Source organism: Brachionichthys hirsutus, chromosome 21 (genome assembly GCF_040956055.1).
Source record: "Brachionichthys hirsutus isolate HB-005 chromosome 21, CSIRO-AGI_Bhir_v1, whole genome shotgun sequence".
NCBI classification, from domain to species: domain Eukaryota; kingdom Metazoa; phylum Chordata; class Actinopteri; order Lophiiformes; family Brachionichthyidae; genus Brachionichthys; species Brachionichthys hirsutus.
This window is the reverse complement of record NC_090917.1, coordinates 5288861-5313046: the sequence shown is the minus strand read 5'-3', so window position 1 is coordinate 5313046 and position 24186 is coordinate 5288861. Positions and strand designations below refer to the sequence as shown.

At 46.4% G+C, this 24186-nt stretch overlaps 1 protein-coding gene and 1 non-coding gene across 2 annotated transcripts; one reads left to right on the top strand and one right to left on the bottom strand.

Annotated features, from left to right (window-relative positions):
• On the bottom strand, positions 1 to 22824 carry ntn2 (netrin 2). The gene is made up of 6 exons (XM_068754491.1): positions 21774 to 22824; positions 11452 to 11640; positions 6945 to 7094; positions 4156 to 4209; positions 483 to 557; positions 1 to 380 (listed from the first exon to the last, which is right to left on the bottom strand). Exons 1-6 carry the CDS (start codon positions 22822 to 22824, stop codon positions 1 to 3), a joined length of 1899 nt encoding a protein of 632 aa, XP_068610592.1.
• Positions 12709 to 12791, top strand: trnal-cag (transfer RNA leucine (anticodon CAG)). Its single transcript has one exon. It is a non-coding gene; the product is annotated as a tRNA-Leu (tRNA).
• Positions 22825 to 24186: the final 1362 nt, after the last annotated feature.

Genomic DNA, 24186 nt, shown 5'->3' with positions numbered 1-24186 from the left:
TCATGCTTTGCTGCACTTCCCCTTCTTCTCTTTGCGTTGGAACTTCCTCAGGCGTCTTGTCCAAACGTCCCTCCACTGGATCACCAGGCTGTTCTTATCAGCAATTAGGCCCACGCGCTCCGCCCCTGGACTGGGGGCTCCGGCCCCCGGCCCGACTCCTGTGCCTGCGCTCGTAGCGCCATCGCTGCCACCCATCACCAAGAACCGCTTGCTCATCTGGATCTTTGGACATTTGCAGGCGAGGTCCTTCATGTGCACCCACAGGATGTTGTCGCCCCGCTTCAAGGGCTCGCCGCGGCTCTTGTACACGGATACCACGTTGACGGAGAACTTGGCCCAATCCCCCACCGTCTCCATGTCCAGCACATTCACCTGGACCGCTGAGGACAAAAATAAATAAACACAAAAATAATAAATAGGCTTAGTCCGACAGTCTTAACACTCTCCATTTTCACGGTTCATGATTAAGGCTACAGTTTTACCGTAATCCTTCTTGCAATATTTCTTCATGTTGATCTTCAGGTTTCCCTTCACTGGTTTACAGTAAGACTCACAATCTGCAAAAGCAAAAACAGCCGTCGTTCAGTCCTGCCGGCACGAACATCGCAGATCGTCTGACATACACATTACACACATAAAGGACACTTACACACTTGGATTCAGAGCTGTTGCCATACGGTTACATTTTAGGACCATTTCGCACCATTTCATTGCACATTACGTGGGGCTCACGGAGCACGTAAATAGCAACTAGCACATCTGTCGTGCAAAGGTTGTGTGACTAAACTGTAATATAGTGTGAAACCGCCAATAAACGCACCCAAACGCATCACAATAAATCCCCCTGTGCCTGTTTCTACATGTGGGTGCTTGCTTGTATACCCTTGTGGCAACTGTTCTCATATTTACACCCATCTTTGCACCAATGGAGCCAAAGGCAGCGACAAACACGGCACCAATTTGGACAAATCGCACATGGAACCCCAGCAGCAGCCGGAGCTGTGAGGCCAGTCAAGTATCCTGCAGCAGAGCAATAAAAGAGTTCACTTTGACATGTTTTCTCGGATCTTGAGGAAAGGCAGCGCGTAATGGAAGCAGGTCATGGTTGGATGTGTGTGGATAGACCTTGGCTGCCAAGGTGACGCCTGAGACCACACCACATTGATGATCTCTGTTGACCAATTACGGGCGGGGCCACCAGTGATGAGGTGTTTTGCAATGATTGTGAGGGCTATAATAGACATCCTGCATGACTGATGCCGCTCATCTCTGGCCTTGATCGACTGTCTAAGACTATTTATCTCCGAGCATTTTTCCGACCCATCTTCGCAAAGCTACACAAATTTGGAAACTGCACTGGAAACAATTCAACCTTTGATTTATTGCTCTAGGCTTTGAAGAAACTACCTCACTCACCACAAACTCCCATCTCCTCACTTTTCAGCCCAAAAAATGTTAACTTCAACCCAAAGAAAAATTGATCCTTCCAATAAAAATTGAAATATTTGTGGAGTGATGTTGAAAAAAGATTGTGAGAGCAACACTTCCTTCGGACCACGAAAGTTGGAGATGAATCAGACACATGCAAGTAATATATCCAAATGGTTTGTTTTGTGTGATCCTGAATGATTTGTTTTGACAATAAAAGCTTTATTTCTTTGGAATCGTGAAAAGCATTTCCTATTTGTCAGGAAAAGACGGAATGAGAAAAGAAAAAAAGGCGAAATGAAATAAAGTTTTAATTGTAAGATGTTGGATGCACTAATGGCAACGACAAAAGTATGAGAAGGTCAAAAAATAACAGCCGATGCAGAGGATGCTCATGTTTCAGTATGAATACTACGATTCAGTGAAGAGACACGAGGATCTGTCCATGTTGCTTGTTTGGAACATCAGGGCATGACACAGAAAAAAATCACATGCTGGTAAATGATCTTGTATCTGCTGTTGGGCCCCTCATTGCCTTCAGATGGAAAACCGTTCATTCACATTTCGTCCCAAAGCAAACAGGATAAATTTGCTGGAAATGAAATGTTCCAATAAAATAAAAAAATAAAAAAGTGTGAGAGAGAAAAATTACACTTTGTGGGTTCCATGAGAACAGGGGTGTTACATCGTTCATTTTGTGTGTGTGTGTGTGCGGAGGGGGGGAGCAATGGAAGGAGGAAAGAAACGGGGGACCGAGGAGCCCGTAAAAATGTCCGGGAGGTTTGGCTGTATATCAGAGCGCTGGGGATTTTATTAGCGAGAGGAGAGAATATGAAAGAAAGGAAGAAAGAGAGAGCAGATGGCAGCTTCCAATAACGTCAAGACATGGCAACGTAAAAAAGAAATCGATGAGTGGAGGTGTGGATGTGGACGGGGGCAGAGGTGTGCTTTGTGAGTGGATTTGTGAATAGGTATGTGTTGTTGTACATGATTCACAGATGGAGGCCACGCATCGTACTGCAGTTTGCTTAAGGTCTTTTTCATTATGGGCGAGCATGTGGTTTCATGTGCAGATCATTATCATGTAAGTGTGCTTGCAACTGCGACAGGCATGCTTTTCTATGGGACGTGCATGGAACTCATTAGAGCGCCATCATTGTTTGCGTGTGTGGTACACGGTGGCTGGCCTAAAGGTATCAGTGGTGAAGTGTTGGCTGGGCTAGAGTGTATGTTTTCCCATGAAGAGTCACTTACTGCCGGCTGTTCACCTGGAAAAGCTGCTGGTGAATCGACCACTGACCCAGAAGACCAGCCCAATGAAAACATTCCCAATTGGCTCCTGGGCTCGAGATGCCCTCCTTCCCTCAGGCCCCTCTCACTGTGCCATGACAAGGACAAATTGCATCCAACGCCCCTTAGACAAAAACATTTTGGGGCCTTAGATTTCTGACGGAGAAACGCACTCTGTGGTAGCGTAGGAAGGAGAAAGATGTGAGGGGGACGCTGCGGTGCGTTTGGATGAGTTGAATTGGTGAGCAACGGTTGTGTACTTGGATCCAGTAACATTTTCCCAGGGTAGTCGTAAACACACACACACACACACACACACAAAAAGGACTGGACTGTGAAGTTTTGTTTTTTCTTTTATAAAAGGCTCAGACGCTAAAATAATGAGGAAATAGCAGAAGAAGGTTAATGCAAGAAAAGAGAGTGTAAATGTGAGAAAATTTATTTTGAAGGAAATACTTAGACAGTTTTGAATTCATGCAGAAAATCGTATACGATACAGCTATAGCCCTCTTTGACCCGTTTATGTCTGTGCGATAAGTGCAAGTACAGCAGTCTGTTGCTTCATTTCCATTTGGATTTTCTCTTGTTATTGTGCTAAGCTAAGCTAATTTGCTCAGCTAATTAACGTATTGTGCAGATGTGAGCGGTGTAAATAGTCCAATTCTTGACAAAAGCACAATTAGATTCAAACAATTCATTTAATATGAAGTAATGCATTCATTCTATAGCAATAGAATCAATGCGAGTCATTGAAGGCATCTTTAAACCTACAAATCATTCTTTCATACTGCGACTGCAAATGTAACCTTTAAATGAAAGAAATCCACAAATCAGTGTGATCTGTAGTCACCATTATGACAAAATTATGATTTGTCAAGGAACGCAGATAAAACAAAAACCAGTTACGTTGTGAACAGTGGTGTGAAGAATCAGTGGCTAAGTGGGAGGTGCAATCTGCAGCCTGAAGGATGACATTTCTCAAAAGCTCCCTAATGGATCAACATTTCCAAATCAACACCGGCAATCAAATAAATACAGGGACCAAAACATACAGTGGACAGAGAGAGAAGCTGAAGAAATTTCCCGAGTTGTTTGAAAGCTTTGTCTCCCTGCTGAACTTTAACTAATCGTCTGCCTATCTAATGGAGTTGGCCCTAAAGCTGCAGCCACATTTCGAACTCAGCTTTGCACGAAGCTGAAGTGAGACGTGGAAGAAACCGTGCCAAGGGCAGAGCTTTTTAAGACAATGGAAAAATGCTGTCGGTCCCAGCGCACTCATTCTTTTTGCCGGACTTCAAAAAGATGGGACCCACCCTTCATTAATATTTATTCCACACCTCAAAACTCTGCTCCCCCCAAAAAATATGAAAAGTAAGTTTTTGTTCCTCTCATAAAGCAGTGGTGCTTATGGGCGAGGTGAAAGGAGCGCACACTAACCTGCTGGTTCCTCCGTGCTGCTCACCACAGCTGTGGGGTTGACCACTGGGATTTCTGAAATGCAACACAAGAAAGGCAAAGCTATTTCACTGAGTAGATGCAAATCCAGACATTTTAAGTATGATCTAAGTGATTTGGTTGTAGGCCTGCTAAGAATGCATGTGTGGTCCAAGAAAAAAAATACAATAAGATGTTAGAATTAATTCAAGGCAATTCCAAACAGTGGGAACAGGGAGGTAAACTTAGTTTTGAATTTCAATAAAAAAACGCCACGCTTGTTGTGCATTAGGGTCGGATTGTAACACGTGTCGGCTACGCACAAGAACGCACATGAGGGGGGGGGTTGCAAACAGGCACGGCAGATAAACAATGACAGCCTGACAGGGTTGTTTATTGGTGCTGAGTGGGAAGGCAGGCTCAAATAAACCGTGCATTCCACGGACTAATGTGGAGGCTTCACCCGAATGTTTGAGAATCCAGTGAAACCTCTTAGGAGAGCAGAAGTGGAAGAAATAACGAAAGACCAAATCTACGTTTTCAATCAATCCCACGATCCAGGCTAAAGAAGTCAGGCCACTTAAAGTCGGAGCACAAGCTGAGTCGACTCTTTTGGAACGCTGATGAAATTGGAAAGGTGGCGGCACCAGATTAGTCCCGCCCCCCCCTCCCTTAGCAGATGCTGGGTTGACACTGCTGTGCCATCTACATGCAAACACGGACAGACAGACAGATGGACGGACGGCAAGGCAACCATTTTGCTTGGATCGTTTTGAGACGTTTTGCAGCCCCCCCCCCTCGCTGTGCCCGCCGGCTACTCCAAAAAGCACCTTGTGGAATTCCTCCAGGAATTCTCCCACTAATCATATGCGACTTTCCAATACAATTGCTAATGCTAATAAAGGGCTCTTTGCTGTTACCGTAAACAGAGTTTACTGGATGCTGGCGTCACATGCACCCAGAGGATCTGCTTTTGATTGGATTTGGATGTTGATGTTTAAAACAAGCACATGGGAGTGTGCTGGCGGGAGGTGGGGGGGGTGGGGGGGTTCGGAAAGCTTCATTTGAGGCCAAAGCAGCAGTTGTGTCTGAATTTATGGACACTCCGCCAACAAAAACAGACGAGGGTATGGAGCTTTGTGAAGACAGGAGCAGCTGCAAGAGGGGACTTCGTGTCTCTGTGTCCCCGTGGCCACATCGTGTGAAGACACAGATGATGAAAGGATCATTCAGATGAGGGTTGCTGCCGTCACGCTAATTGGGCTGCTTAAGAGGCTTGTCTTCTGTTTCGGGGTCCAGGAGCCCCAGTAGGCGGTATAGGATACCCACCCTTAAGCCATATTGACACACGCAAATGTCATTATCTCTATTTGTAATGGATCCTAATGAGGCTTTTAGCTTTGGAAACATACACGAGTGCTGTTGTCATCGCCCAGCACCAGCAGCACGGCATAAAAAAAAAGAAGACGTATTTTTTGGGGTTTTTGATTTATGCAGGTGACTCATGCAAAGTGTATTAAATGTGCAAATGCATGCCATTTCAGAGGAGAGATGTGTTTACATTAGTGCTCGATACAGATCACTTTTGCAAACCATCAAGATAACCAAATCTGATGTCAGTAAAAAAATAAATAAAATCTGAATTTAACAACAACAAGGTTTGTAGCCCTTCCAAGACCCACATTCTGCAAAATAAATTTTAGCTATAAACATAATGATGAAATTTTTACTGAGGCCTGTAACAATTTAACAAACATCTTCTTTTACTCCTGGAGAATTGGATTTGTAACTCTGCAGCATCAAAAGGTTGATGACACACTTCTCAAAAATGCATCTTCTACATATTTTGAGTTTGACAACATTTCTACGAACTCTGCCGCTCAAATACACACACACACCTACACACACACCTACACACACACACACACGGCTTCTTTCATTGCCTGTTCAGTGGTACTGAAACGAGCGTCCGCAACTTGGTTTCTCCTCCATTTGCCATCCGCTCCATGTGATAAAAACAACACGGCAGCATGTGGCACAATGTGGCGGCGCTCGGTGGGGCACTGGGCACACACACACAGTCTGCTTTGGTGGTGGTTGTCTTGTGAGCAAAGTGTGCACACAGGCCTTGGCTCAAAATGTGACGGAAAGTTGATCTCTTCTACAGCTGGGCGACTGGCAAATTTCATAATCCACAGCCACACATACACAATTGTCACAGGAAATTAAACATTTTGATGTAGCAGACATGCATATGTGGCAAGTAGAACACACACACACACACCCTACATGCTACTGACAGCGAGTAAAACAACAGTAACCAAGTTCTCACAATACCTGCTCTCCACTGATTTACAATTTGACAGTTTTGACATTACATCTGGGTTGTGTTTGCAATGAAATGATCATTTAATTTTAAGCAACCATGCAAAGCCACACAATGCATGTTCAGTATATTGAGTATGTCGTGCACGGACTGGGCTGAGTGCGCCTGTCAGAACGCCAGAAAGACTTCAGGCTACAAGTAAGTGTGCTTTCAATTACGCTGTAATGTCTCTGGTTGGAATACGGGCTGCTGTAGGAGTGGTCCGTGACTTTATTGTAACTGCGTCTTATGCCTTCTGTTATGTGATGTTTTTCACCATGGAACCTGTCAGTGTCTCATCGATTGAAGAGAAAAAAAACCCTCACAAACAAGTTCACAATGTCACCAGGCGACAATTGTGTTGTCACTCATTGTTAATCGTGTGTGCATGTGTGTGTGTGTGTGTGTGAGAGAGAGAGGGACTTACTGATGCAGGGGGCCACAGGTGAGCGGCTCTGTTGGTAGCCCTTAGCGCAGCGGTTGCAGGTGATGCCCGTAACGCCATCCTTGCAGGGGCATTGGCCTGTGGTCTGGTTGCATGTCTTGCCCGCTGCGCCCACAGGGTGGCAGTCACAGGCTGGGGCGGGCACAGGTGTGAAGGGGATCGGGAAGGTTGTTAAAAAAAGGGAGAAGAGAAAGAGAGAGATAATTCATCAAAAACCTGTTGTCAAGGCAACACATGCAACTGGCTGAGTCTATGCAGGGTAGGGGATCTTTTTAATCTTTTTATTCTTAGGCAGCAGGTGAGCCGATCGCTAAGGTGGTGCACAAGTGCTGCTTCATCACTTCCTGAAAGTTCATTCGATCCCCAGGAAATGCCAACAGCAACCAGCAACGCTACGGTCACCTCATTCTAGCAAATCCTTTAAGAGTTTTGTTGGTTCTAACCTAAGTTACCGAAAATCTCTTCAGCAATGTTGGCCCTTTTTTTTGGGGGGGGGGGGGGGTTAAGGAGCTGTTAAAGAGCTGGCGTGTTCTTCCGAAACCTTCCAAGAGCGCTTTACAAGATGTTAAAGAGGATGACAAGGACAGGGATAACTGAAATAATGGATACTGGAGTGTGAGAAGAGAAGGAGACGCCTGGAGAGGAGCTGTGAGTGACAGACACAGCACTTTAGCAGAGTCCACGCGTCATAAATGACCATGAATCCAACCAAACTGTGGCGTCTCTGTCATGCAATCCAATCAGATGAACAAATCAGTCATTTATCAATTCAAGACTTCGACATTTCCTCAAGACGCTGAGTAGACGGGATGAAACTGACTGATTTCACTCCAAATTTGCAAGTACAAAAAGAGTTAAGAAATATACCGCCATCTTTTAAACCTTTTAAAGCAGGTGCAGACGAGTAAAAAAAAACCCATAATAGTTCTAATTGTTTAATAGAATATTACAAAATTACACTTTGGGGAAAACCTTTTAACCCAACAGTGTGCGAAAGACAGCCGGTGGCACCACCACTCGACGCAACTGCAAATATATTTATTTATGCCCGGCATCTTCGAGCCACTACAACAGAGGGGGGGGGCCTGAGGATCCTATACCACCTGTCGGTAGGGCCAACAAAAAGAGAGTTTAAATGGCTGAAAGTGACCCTAAGAGTAATCGTGTGTGTCTGGCAGCGGGGATTAACTGCAGCTCAGATCTTCAGAAACACGTTTGCCTTTTTCCGGCCGGGCCGACCGGTCCACAGGTGTCAAAGTGGCGCCGCTCTGTTTGAAGCTGCGCACAGAGACGTAAATCTGATGTTTCAGCGTCCGTGCAAAATCCCCACCATTTGAGCCGTGCACCAGGACCGAGAAAAGCGAAGCTGTGATGAAGAGCTTCTGACCTCCAGGAGACAAATGTCGGCTATTAGAGGTCCGGTCAGGGGTCTTTGCGTGGCCAGTTGTTCTGTACCAACTTGGTAACCTTCAAGTCCGTGCCACTATATTCCGCTGCAGCTCCATGTGAATCCTTGAGTTTGTGCAGAGCGGCGTAATGAAACCCAGCTGATCAGACTCACACGCTGGATCGATTACATCCTCGGATCTTTTATCATTCACACAGATTAATGGGCTGACGAATCAATCAATTGCCTTTCATTTCTAAAGACGTGCAAACATGCTGGCTGTATCAAGAAGAAATATCTGCAAAGATCTGCGGTTCATTCTTGATTGCAAAATGGAGTCCATGAAGGACCCCCCCCCCCCGCCGCCCTGGTTATACAATGTGTCTGACACAAGTCTGACAAGACATGCGGCCATTGTTTTCCCTTCTCATCACCGAGCGGCAGAAATCATCAACTCGATCTGCTCCGTCTCGGTCAGTCAGTCACGCCAGACGCTCTCGCTTCCCTTCTAAACAATGATCGCGGTTTCCTTCCAATGTCAACACTGTCCAGTAAACAAGCAGCAACTTCCAGGTCTGAATGGGCAATAAGAGGCACGATGGGGGCGGCTGGTGTCAACCTCCAACCCCCCAGCTCTCCTCTGAAGTTTTTTATGTGTAGGGGGGTGGGGGGGGGCTCTGACCAGTTAAGAAGCAATAAAAACGTCCTCAGAGGTTGATGACTTTTCAAGCCTTTTGTGCTCGCAGATGTGACAGGCACTGAGTTGGGATTTGTAGTCATTTGACAGGCATTTGCTCTGTTTAACAGATCCGCGGCGCTCTGTGCATGTGTGTGCGTGCGTGCGTGTGTGTGTGTGTGTGTGTGTGTGTGTGTGTGTGTGTGTGTGCATATGGGCTGAAGTCCTTACCAGGACTGCTCTTTGTCAGCTGTTATTAGTTGTGGCCTCATTTGCACAGTGTGTTATTAAGCACCCTTTGCCGTTAATATGTTTTTAACAGTCAGTTACGTTCTGTTGGCTGTTCGCTCATATAAATGATGAAATCCACGCTTTTCTATGCAGTCTGGGAGATGGAGAGGGGGGAGGGGGGGGGTGTCCCAATCTGTGCGCCTGTTAGAATAATTCATGCCTTCAAATTGGAGCTCTTTAGTTCTCGTGTTACCTTTGTGGCTTGCCTTGCGTTATCCTTTCCTGCTGGGAATTATTTGGATTTAACACAATCTGATTTTGATCTGATTGGGATATACTTTTTTGGGGGGTATTAAACGCAAGTCTGTTATCTTTCAGATCCTTTAGCAGGATAGCAGAAACCTTGCTGATATCGCTGATGACATTCGGTTCATAACAAAACGTTGCTTCAGGGGTCGAGATGTGGGGAAAATAGGACCAATAAGCCGACGGTGTCGATGGAGCAGCGCCGCCCTCTCGGGGACAGATTCAAATCTTGATCCTCTGGTTCTGCTCCATTGGTGCTCATGCCCTTCTTCATGCCCTGTTCCAAACACACATTGGAGACGGAAGGCCAAGTGGTTTGTGTTGGCAAGCCCTGGCCTTTAAAAAAAAAAATCTCTTTTATCAATGCTACTGTAATGACGGAGGCAGGAGGACGGTGGTCACTCTTCACCTATCTACAGAGCAGGTTTAGAAACAGACATGGATATTTGTCCTATTAGCGGCTGCCGGCAATTGAGGCAGAGAAAAAGCAAATGTTTCAAAGGCCTTTAGCCAATCAGGGAGAGAAAACCCAGACGCTTGGAGAGGAGGAAGAGATGGAGGTTACGAAACAATGTGTTGGTGAAAAAAAAGTGACAAAGGGCCGAGCCAAAGGAAAAATCGCCACTCCTCAAAGGCGCTGGAATCTTTCTGATCAATTGTCGAGCCAGCGGCTCTCAATTTGCTTCTCAGACGTGATTTTTGTTACATCTGGGCCCTTCGCGTTGAAGGCGATAGGCTGCTGACCACCTGATCCAGAGGCCTTGATAAGGACTAATGTGGTGTGAGGGAGTCTGTGCGTGTCTGTGAGATGATCACACTTCAGGAAATCGAAAAAAGGAGGGAACAATTGGCACACGGGGAAACAGATCTCCAAACTGATGTCCTGTCGGGATCCAAGCAGAGCTCCTTCTGTCAGCAGCAGGTCAAATGACTCGAGGTTTAAGGTATGTGGCCAAATCGGCGTGGAACTTTGCCATTATATGATGTATGACTCGACATCTTGGTGCAACTAATATCATGCCATTCCTAACCTCACGGTGTTTGGTTACGGGTTGGGTCGGCTGCACGGGGAAAACTGAGCCGGAGCCAGTGGGACGTTCTCGCCATGAAACTTTGACCAAAAGATCATCACAGATCATGAACATTGGCAAATGCAGTTTTTTTTTTTTTTAAGTTCTGGAAGGGATTCTTTACCTTCATCAGGACCAAGAAAATCAAAAACATTCCCTCTCTCTGCTATTGATTTGAATTTTCTTCCGGGCACGGGAAACCGGTGGTGTTGTTTGTTTTGCAATGAGTTCAGAAAAAGGAGAGAAACGCTTCCAGCATAATATCAGGATGAAGCATATTTGCTGCAAATGTGAAATAATAACGGGGTAAAAATATTTGTTTCCATGGGAAAAGGTCAAGCCATTCTATCATGTGGTGTGCGGTACGGAGCAGTATTTGGTGGGACAGCCAGAAAAGCTTCAGGCGACGTGTCGATTTGCTCCCCGTTTCGACGGCACGTCTCGTCGGACGCGCTGACATATTTCAGTGGGCGGTACCCGTGACCGACCTCGTTTCCAATCATAACTTATTACTCCTTCGGTTAAACTCGTTACACTTTTTTTTGTCAGAAATGGCACAATCACGCACGTATCGTTGTGCTTCTACAGCATCTCAATCAGCTTTTGTTTGAACATTTTATAAACAGTTACTGTTGCTTTTTGCCAAATGAAAGGCCAAACGGATAATCTGTGACATTTTTGTGTAAATAAACATGCTTTTTTATTTTTGCTACTTTACGTTATATGCTGTAAACAGAGTGCTTGCTTTCTTTTTCTTTTTTTCTTATAGCAGAGGGAGAACGGGGGAACTTGAATGCTGACAAACGTGATAACTCTCACCTTTGCAAGCTCGTCGATGAGTAATCGGCCTCGCCATGTCCCTGTAAAACCCCTCCTTGCAGTAGTGGCAGTGGCGGCCCGCCGTGTTGTGGCGGCAGTTCATGCAGACCCCGCCGCTCTTCCTCCCCGACAGCTTGTACAGCTCCATGTTGAATCGGCAGCGCCGGGCGTGGAGGTTGCAGTTACACGCTGCAGACAGAAGAAGAACGTTAATCCCATTAGAAAACGAGATCAGGTGAAGTAATATCTTCAGAGTGTATTTCCCAGAAGAAAAGAAAAACACCCAAATTTAACTTGAAAGCATACGTTGCGGTAAAACCTATATGTTGTGCACATCGCCAGAGAGCAGGGAGACATTTTCCAGTAAGGCAAGCAGTAAGTGGTTTATAATCTACGCTGCAGCTGTGTGCCTGGCTGCTGCTCCAGAACTCATCAATCAAACGTGATCTTTGCAGAGCTCATTTTCTCCATTTTCATAATTAATGAATTCGGCTTCTCTCAGCCCATTAGTTATTAAATCACACGAAAGAGAGACGCAAGCTTCATGAATCACTGATGAGTAAAGACTTCTAGGATCTATTAAAGGCGCGGCTCATCCAGATAAAGGAATGGGCTTGAGACCGCCGTCTTCTAAATGAGGCGGGGACGCAATATATGGGACGTGCGACGTGAGAATATGTCTCTTCATTACCAACCAATCCCACTTGAACACCCAGTGGTTGCCTTCCTGGCTCTGACTCTTTACACTGATCCCACGCGCTCTGTTCGCTCTGATCGCAGGGGCCTGCGTTCGAGAAGCCTGATGAGAAACCGGCCCCGTACGTGTTTGCGTTAGAGCCTGATTCAGAGAGTCTGCCGGCTAAATCAGAGTCAGACCGGGGGACCTGAAGACTTGGCCGTGACTTCAAAGATGATTGCTGCAGAGCTAAGCTCCGGTTCAAAGTGACCCGCAGATGAATTAGAAAGAGGTAAAGAACGGCAGAGCTGCCTGGCCGAACATTTCAACAGTTATGACAGGAGAGGATTATTAGGGGATCACAACAGATGGTGATATTATTTAACTTGAATCTGGAATTTGAAGAAAAAGGCAATAACAATGGATGTTTGGAGTGGAATAAGATAAAACAGGGACTCAGTACACAGACCTGCTCTTGGGACTAGAAGAGGCCTTGATGTATTCGCCTGCATGTCTTTCTGTGCTGCAGAATGACTGGTGGGCAGGAGGGTCCAGAAGCCAATTCTAAAGCTGCCTTTACAGTCAGGATGGCCGAGCGGTCTAAGGCGCTGCGTTCAGGTCGCAGTCTCCTCTGGAGGCGTGGGTTCGAATCCCACTTCTGACAACATGTTTTTAGGCAGACAGGCAGTGGCTCAGTTGGTTGGGAACCGGACAAATACATGGCACGTGGACTGGTGGCCGGGGAGGGGCCAGTCTACCTCCAGGGCACCGCCGAGGTGCCCTCGAGCGAGTCACTGACCCCCTCAACTCCTGCGGTGCCTATATGCCCTCTCTGCATGTTAAAGGGGCCCTTTATATATATATATATATACACATGTGTTTTTGTGGACTGTTCACAGGCACCCACAATCGGGTCCAAATATATAATACATGGCGAAGACACACATCTGGATCACACAGATGACCTTGCTCCATCTGAAGCATCGTGATGGGATGGCACTAAAGGAAGCTTTATTTAAATAATATTCTGACAATGCAGCGGTTTGCTTTCCGTGTGTTGCCGGTTCTGTATCTAGTATTAGTACTTGTATTAGAACAGCGGAACACCCTGTCCAACTTCTTCTGTGGGCGAAATGGATGAAGAACAAAGCAGTTAGCGGAGTGGCTGAGTCTCTGCAGGGGAGACAAAGGTGGGGGGGGGGGGGGGGGGACTATGATTATGATCAAGCATCTCAAACACACACAGCTGTGAGCACTTGTGTCCTTTAACTCCTTGTAGTCGAGCATGAAAGCAACGGATCACGTTTTCTCCCTGACCGAGGCACCGGCGGCACTCGAAAGGCATCTCCTGGGATTTACTGCTTTGCAAGGAGATCAGCCAACAAAGTCTGAAGTAAGAGAGGAAATGTTCAAGAGTCGAAAACGTAAAGCTGGAGTTCAAATGATTTAGCATGTGTGGGAGTGACGGCTGGATTGGCTCGAACAACAGCCAAGATTTTTGCAGCAGAGAATGAGAGGACTCGTTTCTGTCGATACTAATGCTCCAGTGTCAGACTGAAAAAAAAAAGTCTGAATGAATGAAAATTAAATATTAGAGGAAAACAAACACACAGAGACACAAAGAACACTTATGGCCTCTAAAGTAGGTGTTTGCATGGATGTGTTTTCTATGGCGTGCAGTTACGCTAGCCGCGGAGCTGCAGCTGCCCGAAGATCCTGGAATGTTTATGGGTTTGTTTTGAAGTGCTTGCACACACGCACGCGCACACACACACACACCTCCCCCAACAACCTGCCACCCCCAATGACCGCTGCGCTCCCCTCTCCCATATTAGACTCCGCGGGGATAACTGAACGCCGCTGAAGGCCGTTTATTAATTCATTAACACATGAAAGCCTCACTAGCGTGTCGCAAAAGCACCAATTCTTATCTGCTCATGAAAAACAGCCACTTGAGCCAAGAGAGAAGCACCTGCGGGTGTTTCACAACGGCAATGGTGATCGCCCAGAGAATGCACTTCCTTTGTACCGGTCGCTGTCCAGTTTTGAGGTGAAGCAAATGTGATTCATCACGCTGTTGTTGAATCACTCAACGGATAAAGGTTTAAATAATGATGCGAGGAAAAGAATGACGACGCTCTGCAGGAAGCACCTGTTTCATTCCATTCTTCTTTGAGAAAAGGGACAGACATGGAATACTTCCAGCGAGAAGGACTTGAGGGAACACCTTTCAGCTTTTACAGCAGGTGCCTCAGTAAGTACATTTGCCCTGAGCGCGTTCGCAGACTCGTCTGTCAAGTGTGCTACAGAATGACAAATTGGCCTGTAAAGACCATGCTCAATGAATGAAATGCAAGCGCACACCGCCTCTCTGTTCCCCTCCATAAGTCAGGGATAAATGTACCCTCATTTTTCCTTTGGTTCGACCAAAGCCAAGCTGGTGAGCACCGCCAATTGATTTTGGATGCCTGAGCAAAACCCAAATCCCATGGCTGAAGTTGCTCCTTGAAAATTGGAGGGCTCTCCCTTCACCACCTCAGCCCTCTTGGCCCCAATCTGCGGTCCAGACCTGTTTGAACCCCCCCTGGGTGCTGTCCCTGCCTGGCCAAACAGGCTCCGCAATATGGGCTCCTGCCATCATGCGTGTGTGTGTGTCTGTGTCGAGTTCCGCCTGCCTCCTCCAGCCACCTGTTCAGGGCACCGGGGGGGGGGGACACACACCCGGTTAATTAGCTCCTCGATAGAGGCAAGGCAACCTACAGTGTGGACACACACCTACACACACACATACACACACACCTACACACCTACACACAAAGAGAGGTAGTGACCGCTCACAAAATGACAAAGATCGCATGGAAAGAGATACAAGCAGCCAAACAGAATGGGACAGATGTAAACGCTGCCGGGTCTGTAGGCACTAATGAGCTGCAGACAACGGGCTGAGACGAAGGTTTAAGAACAGCTGACGACTGACAGGAGGCTAAACTGCCTGCAGCCCAGCTGTGTGTGTTGCACGGACCGTGCTGCGACTCGAGCAGGAACTTCTAACTTGTAATGAAGTGGCTTCTCTTCCCTCTTCCAAACAGACGCATCTTTCACTCCCAGCTTCACCACCATGTCTCAACTCTCCCTTCTCTTAACTGGTTTCTGCGGTTGTAGCCTCACGCCGTGGGTTTAAGAGCCGGCTCTTGGGAGTCCTTTTGAACTGAGGGCCTCCTTCATTTCTCTTCTCTGCAAAGCCTCCCTTTCCTCTCTACTCTTACTTTCACGGGGCCCCATTTCAAATACTCTCACTGGATGCCGCTCCGTGATTTTCTGGATGCAAAACCTCTCTCTTGTCTTTCCTCCATCTCCTCTTTCTCTCTCTGGATGGCATCAGCCGGGGAAAGATTTTTTAACAAGATTAGGCTGGAGGGTTGCCATGTTGAGGGGGGGGGGGGGGGGGGGGGGTCAGTGGTGAGTTGAGTTGGTCTGTTCCCTCTCCCTGGTCCACTTCACTTACCCACATCTAAACATTGTTATCTCTGTCCTGCCTTAGTTGGTACCCCCCCCCCCCCCCACCCCACCCCGCAGGCAATTTACTGCAGTGCATGCATGCAACCATGAGGTCTTCCCTGAAGGGATGCATGTGATTCCTGGGCTGGCGTAGAAATAAAAAAGTGGCAGCTGGAACTACTATGCAAATTCAACGCTACAGGCACAGACAAAATAAAATGTCTGTGATTCGTCTGTGATCAGTCTGCAGGGCAGGGGCTTTAAGTGAAGACATAAAAAAAAAAGACTAAAGCATTCCTGGGTTGATGATTGGCGACACCGAGCAGTAAAATCAGAGGTCAACGGTTAAACCGAGGAGGAGAGTATTATAATAATAAACACATAAAAACAAACTTCTGCAATGATTTAATTAGGCTTATTTTTTATTTAAATTAGATTTTTTTTATTCTTATTTCTAGCTTTATGATGGGATTTGTTGGTTGCCATGCTGCAGCAACTCGCCAGCATCATTAAAACAACAGATGGGAGAATCCTTTGATATAATGGTGTCTATGATCAGAGCTCTTGAGACTAACAATCAATTAAAAGCATGACTGACGCTGTTCTTCCATCCTGTCGTCACAAGCAGGATGGGTCAAAACGTGATATTCTACACTATGTTTGGCCACAAAAACAACCAGTGGAACAGCCGGACTCCTGTAGAGCTTGTCAATATAGAAACTAGATGGACTCTCAGTAGAACATGTAGCTCCCTCCAGTGATCAACCTAACCAACAAACACCATCCATATCATACATTACTGATCATAACCAGGGTTCTTATCATTTTAAAGGAAGTTTAAATTCAACTTATCAGGACCTATATTTTAAAATAAAAAATGTGTCGCTTCTTTGGAATGTTCCACTCTTCCTCCAGATCCGTGAAGCGTTTCATATATAATGGTTGTTGCAGTTTTAAAGAATAAAGAGATTTTATCAGGATGTCAGCCTCCAGACTTGATGAAAATCTATCCTGTAGTTTATGTTTTATTTTGTAATTTGCTAGCAAACAGATAATTAAACAAATCAATATACCGGTATTTGAAAATAAGGTAAAGCCAAAGGAATAAAGAATTTGTCCATATGTGTGTGTGTGGTTTTTATTTTAGAGATGGTGCCAATAACAGATTCGTTAGACGGCTCGTGTCTGAGAAAGTGAAAGAAAACCAGTTAATGTCCGCTCACACATTCCTGTCAATTGCCCTTCTTGTTAAAACATGTAATTTCTTCTTATGGTCTCTACAGTTTGCTTCCACCAGCAACATCGGCTTGTAGCCAAAATACACATATTTTCCTCAGGCAATAGGGCACAGAGGCCTGGAGTCTGAAGTCTGATTTCAGCAAGCAGAGAAAAGCCCATGAAATAAAAGAAGAGGCAGCAGGCAGGAAAATGTCGAAGCTGAGACTTAATCTTTGACAAGAGTCAGTTACACCAGGATAGAGCGGAAGAGAATGCCGGCGGTGATCGGCACCTCAGGAGGTGATTGCTACCATCTGTGGGCGAGCGGGGTGGGCACTGCAGCTCCACCGGTTTGCTTTGGCACGGGGATGAAACGTAACATCGCATTACATGTGGCTCTCACGCATGCACAAATGCAAGGAGATCCAAATGCACACACACACACACACTCACTCACACAGTACATCTTTCTGATCAGAGTTTGAACCCTGTTATCGGACACTCTGCTGTCCTTCAGGTTTGTTTCACCGTGTCCCCTTCTTGCCAGAGGACCTTTATGGGTGGCTCCACAGAATGAGAAATGCATCAATCCTTTGCGGTTTGGCCAAAGACCAGAGCTGCAATACTGACAGAGGGAATAAAAGCAAAGCTGCACGGCTATACGGTGCAAACCAATCAAACTGACCAAATAGGCCAGATAGAGGAAGTTACTTTGGTTTCCAGCTCTTAAAATACATGCGCTCACACACACGCGCGCGCACGCACACACACACAAATGTGCACAAACATCTCCTCCTGCGTTGTGCCGTAAGTAATTGAAGTGCCGGCTCTCTATTAGCCGCTGGCAACAGGCGGTGGAGGGGGGAGGGGTCGGTGGGGTCTTTAAGTCAATTAGCGAAAATAGAAGCTTAAGCACATACGTGTAAATCACGGAGAGCAAGAAAGAAGAATCGACTGGACTTTTTCCAAGATTGATTGAAGACGTTTCACATCTCATCTGAGAGGCTTCTTCAGTTCTGAGAGACTGGTAGACAGTTTAGATACTTGTTCTCTACCCTGAGTAAAAACTGTAAATGATCCAATCTGTGCCATGGCCGTCTTTATTTCAGAACGGGGTCGTTTATCAATCGCCGAGTCTAAAATGTCTCTTGACAAATGACAAGGACATGGTTCTGACCTCCATTTGCCCTTGATACAAGACAAGGAGGTGGGAAAATGGTGTGAAAGGATTGGGGCCTGTTTTGAAATTCTAATGAGTGTCGAATAACGACATACACTTTCATCAGCGAGGGGAACAACCGGAGAGAGAAAGGGAGGACACATTCGTGCTCCTGGTGTTTCCGCAGCTCTGTACAGATATCTGTTATTGTCCCTCAGCATGTGTTCGTAGCACATACAAACCCATCTGTCAAATTCCCCTTAATTCCAGCTAATAGTTTCCACAAATCAGAGGCTGAACACACCAAAAACTGTAAAGCCAGCAAATAGTTTGAATGAGCTCCGGGCTTGTTGCGTCAATATCTGCCTGTTCTTCTGCTGTAAAAGCGCATTTTCAAAAGCCACTGCTTGTTCATTAATGCGGCAGACATGATCTAAGAACGTGAATTACATAACAGGTAATAACTTTATTTTTTTTAGAAGCAATAACTCATTTTAGAAATGCCCAACCAGGCGATGACATGAACTGATGTGCAATAAGAGTCTAAAGTGTACACTTATTTGCTTTATTGGTTTAATTTCCTATAAATCTCCTTTTTTGTTTATAAAAAAATTATACTGCATCACTCACTGGTCTCAATATATCAGAACGGACCATTAAAAAATTAAACAACACGCCCAAACACCACCACGAAGCAGGACAGCCCGGCCCGGCTAACAACCGCAGCTCACCTGCCTTTCTGGCAAATACATGGCAGTCGAGGCAGCCTTAGTGTGACCTCGATGCAATTACATGAATGCATTCCAGTGTGCCTGGCACGGTGCTGGGAAACAGACCTGGCTTGGCCGGTCCATTAGGGATGGATGGTGTCTGGCACTGCGCTCGTCGCGTCCCAGAGCAGTACTCTGGACTTCCTGCAGGTTGAGTCCAAATGAGGAGAAAGTGGATGCGGAATATAACGGCTTGATGTGGCGGCCAAACGGGTCCAAGATGACTGCACACACACATACAGCCAAGAGCTGAGAGCTCCTGCACCATAAATGATCATCTACTCAGGATGTCACAATGTCCTTGACTTCACAAGAGGCCTCTCCGTCTTATACACGCTGTTATGGCACGGCACACTGTCGCACATTTTTTTAAATCAACATAAAGCATTGGCATTACAAAATCTACCGTGCCAATGCTCCATCGCAACCAATAACCAAATTTTTTATTGCTCATCTGTTTCCTCATTCTGCCTCCAGGAAGATAAATCACACCTTTTTCCCCCATCACGTCTCCCTCAATACAAACAGACGTGCTTCTTTACGAGGCCGCCCTCTCTGACTGCACCAGCAGGGATCTGTAAACCGATGTCTCGAGGCAGGATTCATACAGAGGCAGGCGACAGATGGGTGAATGTGTGTGTGTGTCAAGTCTGGACTCAGAGACAATCCTTACAAAAATCTTTTAAAAGAGGTGAAATCACCTAGAAAGCACATCACTTCTCAGAGGTGGGGTGTGAAACTATTAGGCTGTTCTACATCTGCCTGCTCTTAAGTCCTCCCCTTCAACTTAACCTTGTCACCACCCAACAAAGGATCACAACCTCAGCCCAGCCCCCCTCAGACCCTACATCTAACCCAAACACCCAAAAGGGCCTCATGAAGTCTCGAGCGACGCCTCAGGGACTCTTTGGCTCTGAAACTTGCCATTGTTAGACACATTCCCAGTCTAAATACTCACACGGCAGCCACCGAATCCCAACGCCACTTGTTTCACAAAGAAAAGCAGGCATAGAAATCAACAATGGGCGGGCACATTTTAAGAATATTGGCTTATATACACTAGAGGGGAATTTAAAAAACTCTCTGAGGATCATTTGGAACCATACCGGAATAAACTTTAAAGAGGCTTTTGGACCATGGAATTGGGGACATCTGAGACAGACTTTTTGGTGTGCCCAGATGTGTGATCAGGTATTTCGTGCAATGTGAAAAAGACTCGAGCTACCCTGTATCAACACTGAGATTAGGTCATCAGAGTTGGCCGGAGCAGTCGGGCTGCCTAGTGCAGAAATTGTGGCTGGAAGTGACATATCAACCCCGTTGAGAAAAGATCTATGGAAAGTAGGTGTAACATTTCAGAAACATGGAACATTGGAAAGAGAGCTTGTGCCGGACTGCGAGTGAGAACACACTTAGGGATTCACAGGATATTGTTGCAGAAGGGGAAAGGTGTGCATGTGTGAGCTCCGTGCAGTGAGCGAGGGCGTCAAGGCTGGAATTGAAGCCAAAGTAAGATAGTGTTGCTTTGGGAGGTCACAGAGTTCAAAGTGAGAGAAAGGACGCGTTCGTTCGCCGAGCTAATGCTAAAATGGCCTTTGGCTCTGTCACCACCAGTCCCCAGTAAACAGATCTGGCACTTTCTTGATGCTATGTATTAAAATAAATACACTTTTTCTATGTTCTGCACCTGCTTTTTTCTTTCCGGATGTAATTTGATTTCATTACAGGAAAAAGTTGAAATGGGGACAGCATCTTTTAATAAGGCTTTTCTTTTTCCTGTCCGCACTAATTTTTATGACGAGCATAATTTACCTAAATTAAGTTCCGCCTATGCCTATTTCTGCTGAAGGAGAAATGCTGTGAAGACGACTACAAAAGAAACATTGACACATTAGAGAACAATTTCCCGCCTAACACGACATTTACAGCCATAACATTATATATCACATCGAGAACCTTTTTCTCTAAGAAAGGCTAATCCGATACAAGTACGATCTATTTACAAAAATTGACACGGAAATTGATATACTGTTACTTGGCGAGCTTTCAGGGTATGTCTGGGTGACTTTTACAGAGCATGTCTTGAGGTTAAAACAAACACAGGCAAATAACATTCTTGGATGTCTTGGCTGTAGCGGTGTGCCAAATGACTCGAGCTGTTGTCAGCCACTGTTTAGACTTGCTTGTGAAAAAGCGCATTTTCAAAGACAAGTCCAGAAAGCATGATTTTTGCTGAGAAGCATGCCTGTTTCCCTGCAAAAGGAGCAGTAAATAGAGGAGGCTGATGGGAAATGCAAAGGGAAATGTGCTAGCGTTTTTTTATTTTTAGAGGGGATTGCCAAAGTTGCAAGCTCAACCAATCTGAACTACCAGAACTCCTCACCTGAATAAACACAAACTCATCCAGAAGGTTCTGGAAACATTCTTAATTACCCTTGTGACGGTCAACGACAGGTCAATCTTTTTTTTTTTCTTCTACCACAGCCCCTCTTTTCCTGTGTGTAGGTGTCTAAATTGACTTTGCTGGCCCGCTTTTGCATTGCTGCGCTCATATCCTGGAAACGGGCGGTGAAAGGGTCACGACTGCTCGACAAGAACAAAGATATGGACATTTCGAAAAACATTTCAAATGCTAATGCACGTCATCGGATGAAGACTGACGATCCGAATCCCAGTCTGTCATTGAGATGTATTCAGAAGAGTAATACTACCTCCCTCATTCATAAGAAGGGGACTGGGACACATTAAGGAACAGTACTGAAAACATAGCGGACATTTATGCGTGCTCTTTTTCCAATGGCAGCTGAACTGATGTCAAGTGTTTTAAGGATTTTGCATCTGACTTTTCAAAAGCAACATAACAAAGATAGAGTTGAGATATCTGTGGCGGTAAGCTATCTACGTCGCTTCCAACCAAAGAGGAACAGACAGCCTTTTCCATAGAAGATGGGCTGAAATATATTAAAAGCAAACAGGAAATGACATGGAGGGAAAGACTTACGCAGACACTCGTTGGCCTCGCGGGCGTTGGCCCTCTGCCATGGCCGATCGTAGTGAAAAGGCTTGCAGCGGTCGCATTCAGGTCCTTCTGTGTTGTGCTTACAGTCACACACCAGCTTGCCTTCCTTGTCTTTCAGACAGCGGGATCCGTGTCCATTGCATTTGCACCTCCCGCCCACCTGGAAATCTCCCACAGCATAGAAATAAGTTGGCAACGTTGATGTCACCGCCGTGGGGTCATCGTCCCTCCCTCCGCCGTTGCTTCCGGCCCCCAGACCCAACTCCCGGGGTAGCTGGGGTCGGCTGAAGACCACGCGGATGTCGGTGACAGTCACCCAGTCCTGAAGGACGGGGCTGTTGTCAAAGTCTTTGCTGGAGGGCCGTCCATCTAGAGTGCTGAATGCAATGAGCCCTCCGGAAAGGGGGTAGAGGTCAGTGTGACCATCTGTGCACAAGGCCTCCTGTTCATTCTGCTTAGTGATGCTGGCTTTGTTTGGCCGGTTGTACATACGGCGGCACTGTGAGGAGTAGAACTGGTAGGGCATCCAGGTCTTGCCGTAGTCCATGCTCTTGTGTACAGCCAGGGATTCAGGGCGTGGCGAACAGAATTGCAGACTGACATAGGTGATCTCAAACTTCTTGCCTAGCGATAGGGTGAGCGTTACATTATGTGGAGAGGTGTTCAGATTCTCCGACTGCCAGCAGGTGAGGTTGTGGGCCGAGTTGAGGTCAGTGAGGTAGGAGGCAGGGCGGGCACGGCGAGGGTCAACAGCGTCACAGATCTGGCATGTTCGCACAGAGGGCCGATCGTCGCCTCGCTCCACCACACTGCAGGAACGGGACGGGGGCCTCCCACAAACGCTGGACACCATCACCTCCTTGCCGAAGGCAGCGTTGATAAACTCTGGGATGCAGCGGCGGGCTGCACCGGCGTCGTCATAGCAAGGGTCTGGTGGGGTCTGCTGCCCTGCAAAGGGATTGGCGGCGCTGTGGGTGGAGGCTGAGCATGCCAGGAGGCACAAGCCCAGCAGGTACCACCAGGGTTCCCTCATCCTCTTTGGAGGGCAAGTGTATCAGAGTGTGTGTGTGTGTGGATATAAATGTATGTGTCCTGCAGAGGTGTCTGTGTTTATGATCCCCCCCCCCCCCCTCCCCGCCCTGTGTGTCTAATTATGAGTAGAAAGAGAGTGTCTGAGCTCAGTGACCCTTCGCTTCAGGCTGACTGGAGCCCTTCCTGCAAGAGACAGAAACAAACAGAGAGGTCGTGTCACAGACATATTTTTACCATAATAGGGTATGAAACACTAAGTGGGGCAGATCAATTTCTACTGCATAACAAACAACTCATGCATCTTCAACCTCATTATTTTGGCTCTGGTGAAGGACATTTATTTTATTTAAAGCTTGACCAAGGATAAAACTTTTATATGAGAGTAGAAAGGGGAATTAACCATTTAAAGAGAGACATTAGAGACTGGCTCTGCATCCTGAATTTCGATGGGGAATTAAAGTAGCCTCCTTCACTGCTTTTATTCAGGTCGAAAGCGGCCGAGCCTTCAGGTCATGCTTGAGCAGCGTGGCAGAAGTTACCCTATAATCCCCCGTGATGCTGCAAAGCAGTGGACCCTGCATGACCTCTGGTCAAACCTCTGCTTAAACAGTGCCTCATTAAAACATAAGCTATTTTAAATACATATTTGGAGACATGCCACAGCATTTCAGTTGCTATTATTTTTTGGTGGAACAAAAACTTTATTATTATGCAGCCAAGAGTAGATTGCTTTATGTCTATTCACTGGACAACAAAAATCACCAAAAGTGATTTTAGGATTATAATACACAAAAAAGGTGAGGCGATGGGATTCCATCCATCCATCCATCCATCCATCCTCTTGTAGATCAGTTGCTTGCTATGGGCGAGAGGGGCGTGGTACACCTCGGATACGTCGCCAGAGCATCACGGGGGGGTGGGGGGGGGGGGGTTCCATTCAAGCCTTTATAAATCTTGGGGTCAAGATAGGCACCTGGATGACATCATTCATACGCTCACAGCTAGGCATGGGGCCTCTCAGCCCCTTAGAGAAAAAGATGGGGGGGCACAGGCAGAGAAAGCTTTGGGGTAAAAGAAAGAGACAGAGAAAGAGAAGTATATGACTGAAGGATTTCCCCCCACTAATCCCCCCCCCCTTTTTTTTTTTTACTTCCTTGGTTGTCAAATGTAGAAAAGCGCCTCAAAACAGACAGCTGAGGGGTTGAGAAGCCACCCCAGCCCCAAGCCAAGGTATTTATGATATTACAATGAATCACGCCCGCCTCCTCCTACCCTCACTCGTCTTCTTACGCTATAGCATCGCTCTTAATCTTGATAGAACAATAGCCTGCCTCTGTATCCACTTCAGTCAAGCCGGGAAGGC

Bases quoted from the DNA above. Each gene is read 5' to 3' on its own strand.
- ntn2 (XM_068754491.1), bottom strand. From the start codon at position 22,824: ATGAGGGAACCCTGGTGGTACCTGCTGGGCTTGTGCCTCCTGGCATGC. The intron at 4,210-6,944 runs GTAAGTCCCTCT...GTTGCATTTCAG, and splicing joins ACCTGTGGCCCCCTGCATCA to AAATCCCAGTGGTCAACCCC. The intron at 381-482 runs GTAAAACTGTAG...TTTTGTCCTCAG, and splicing joins ATATTGCAAGAAGGATTACG to CGGTCCAGGTGAATGTGCTG.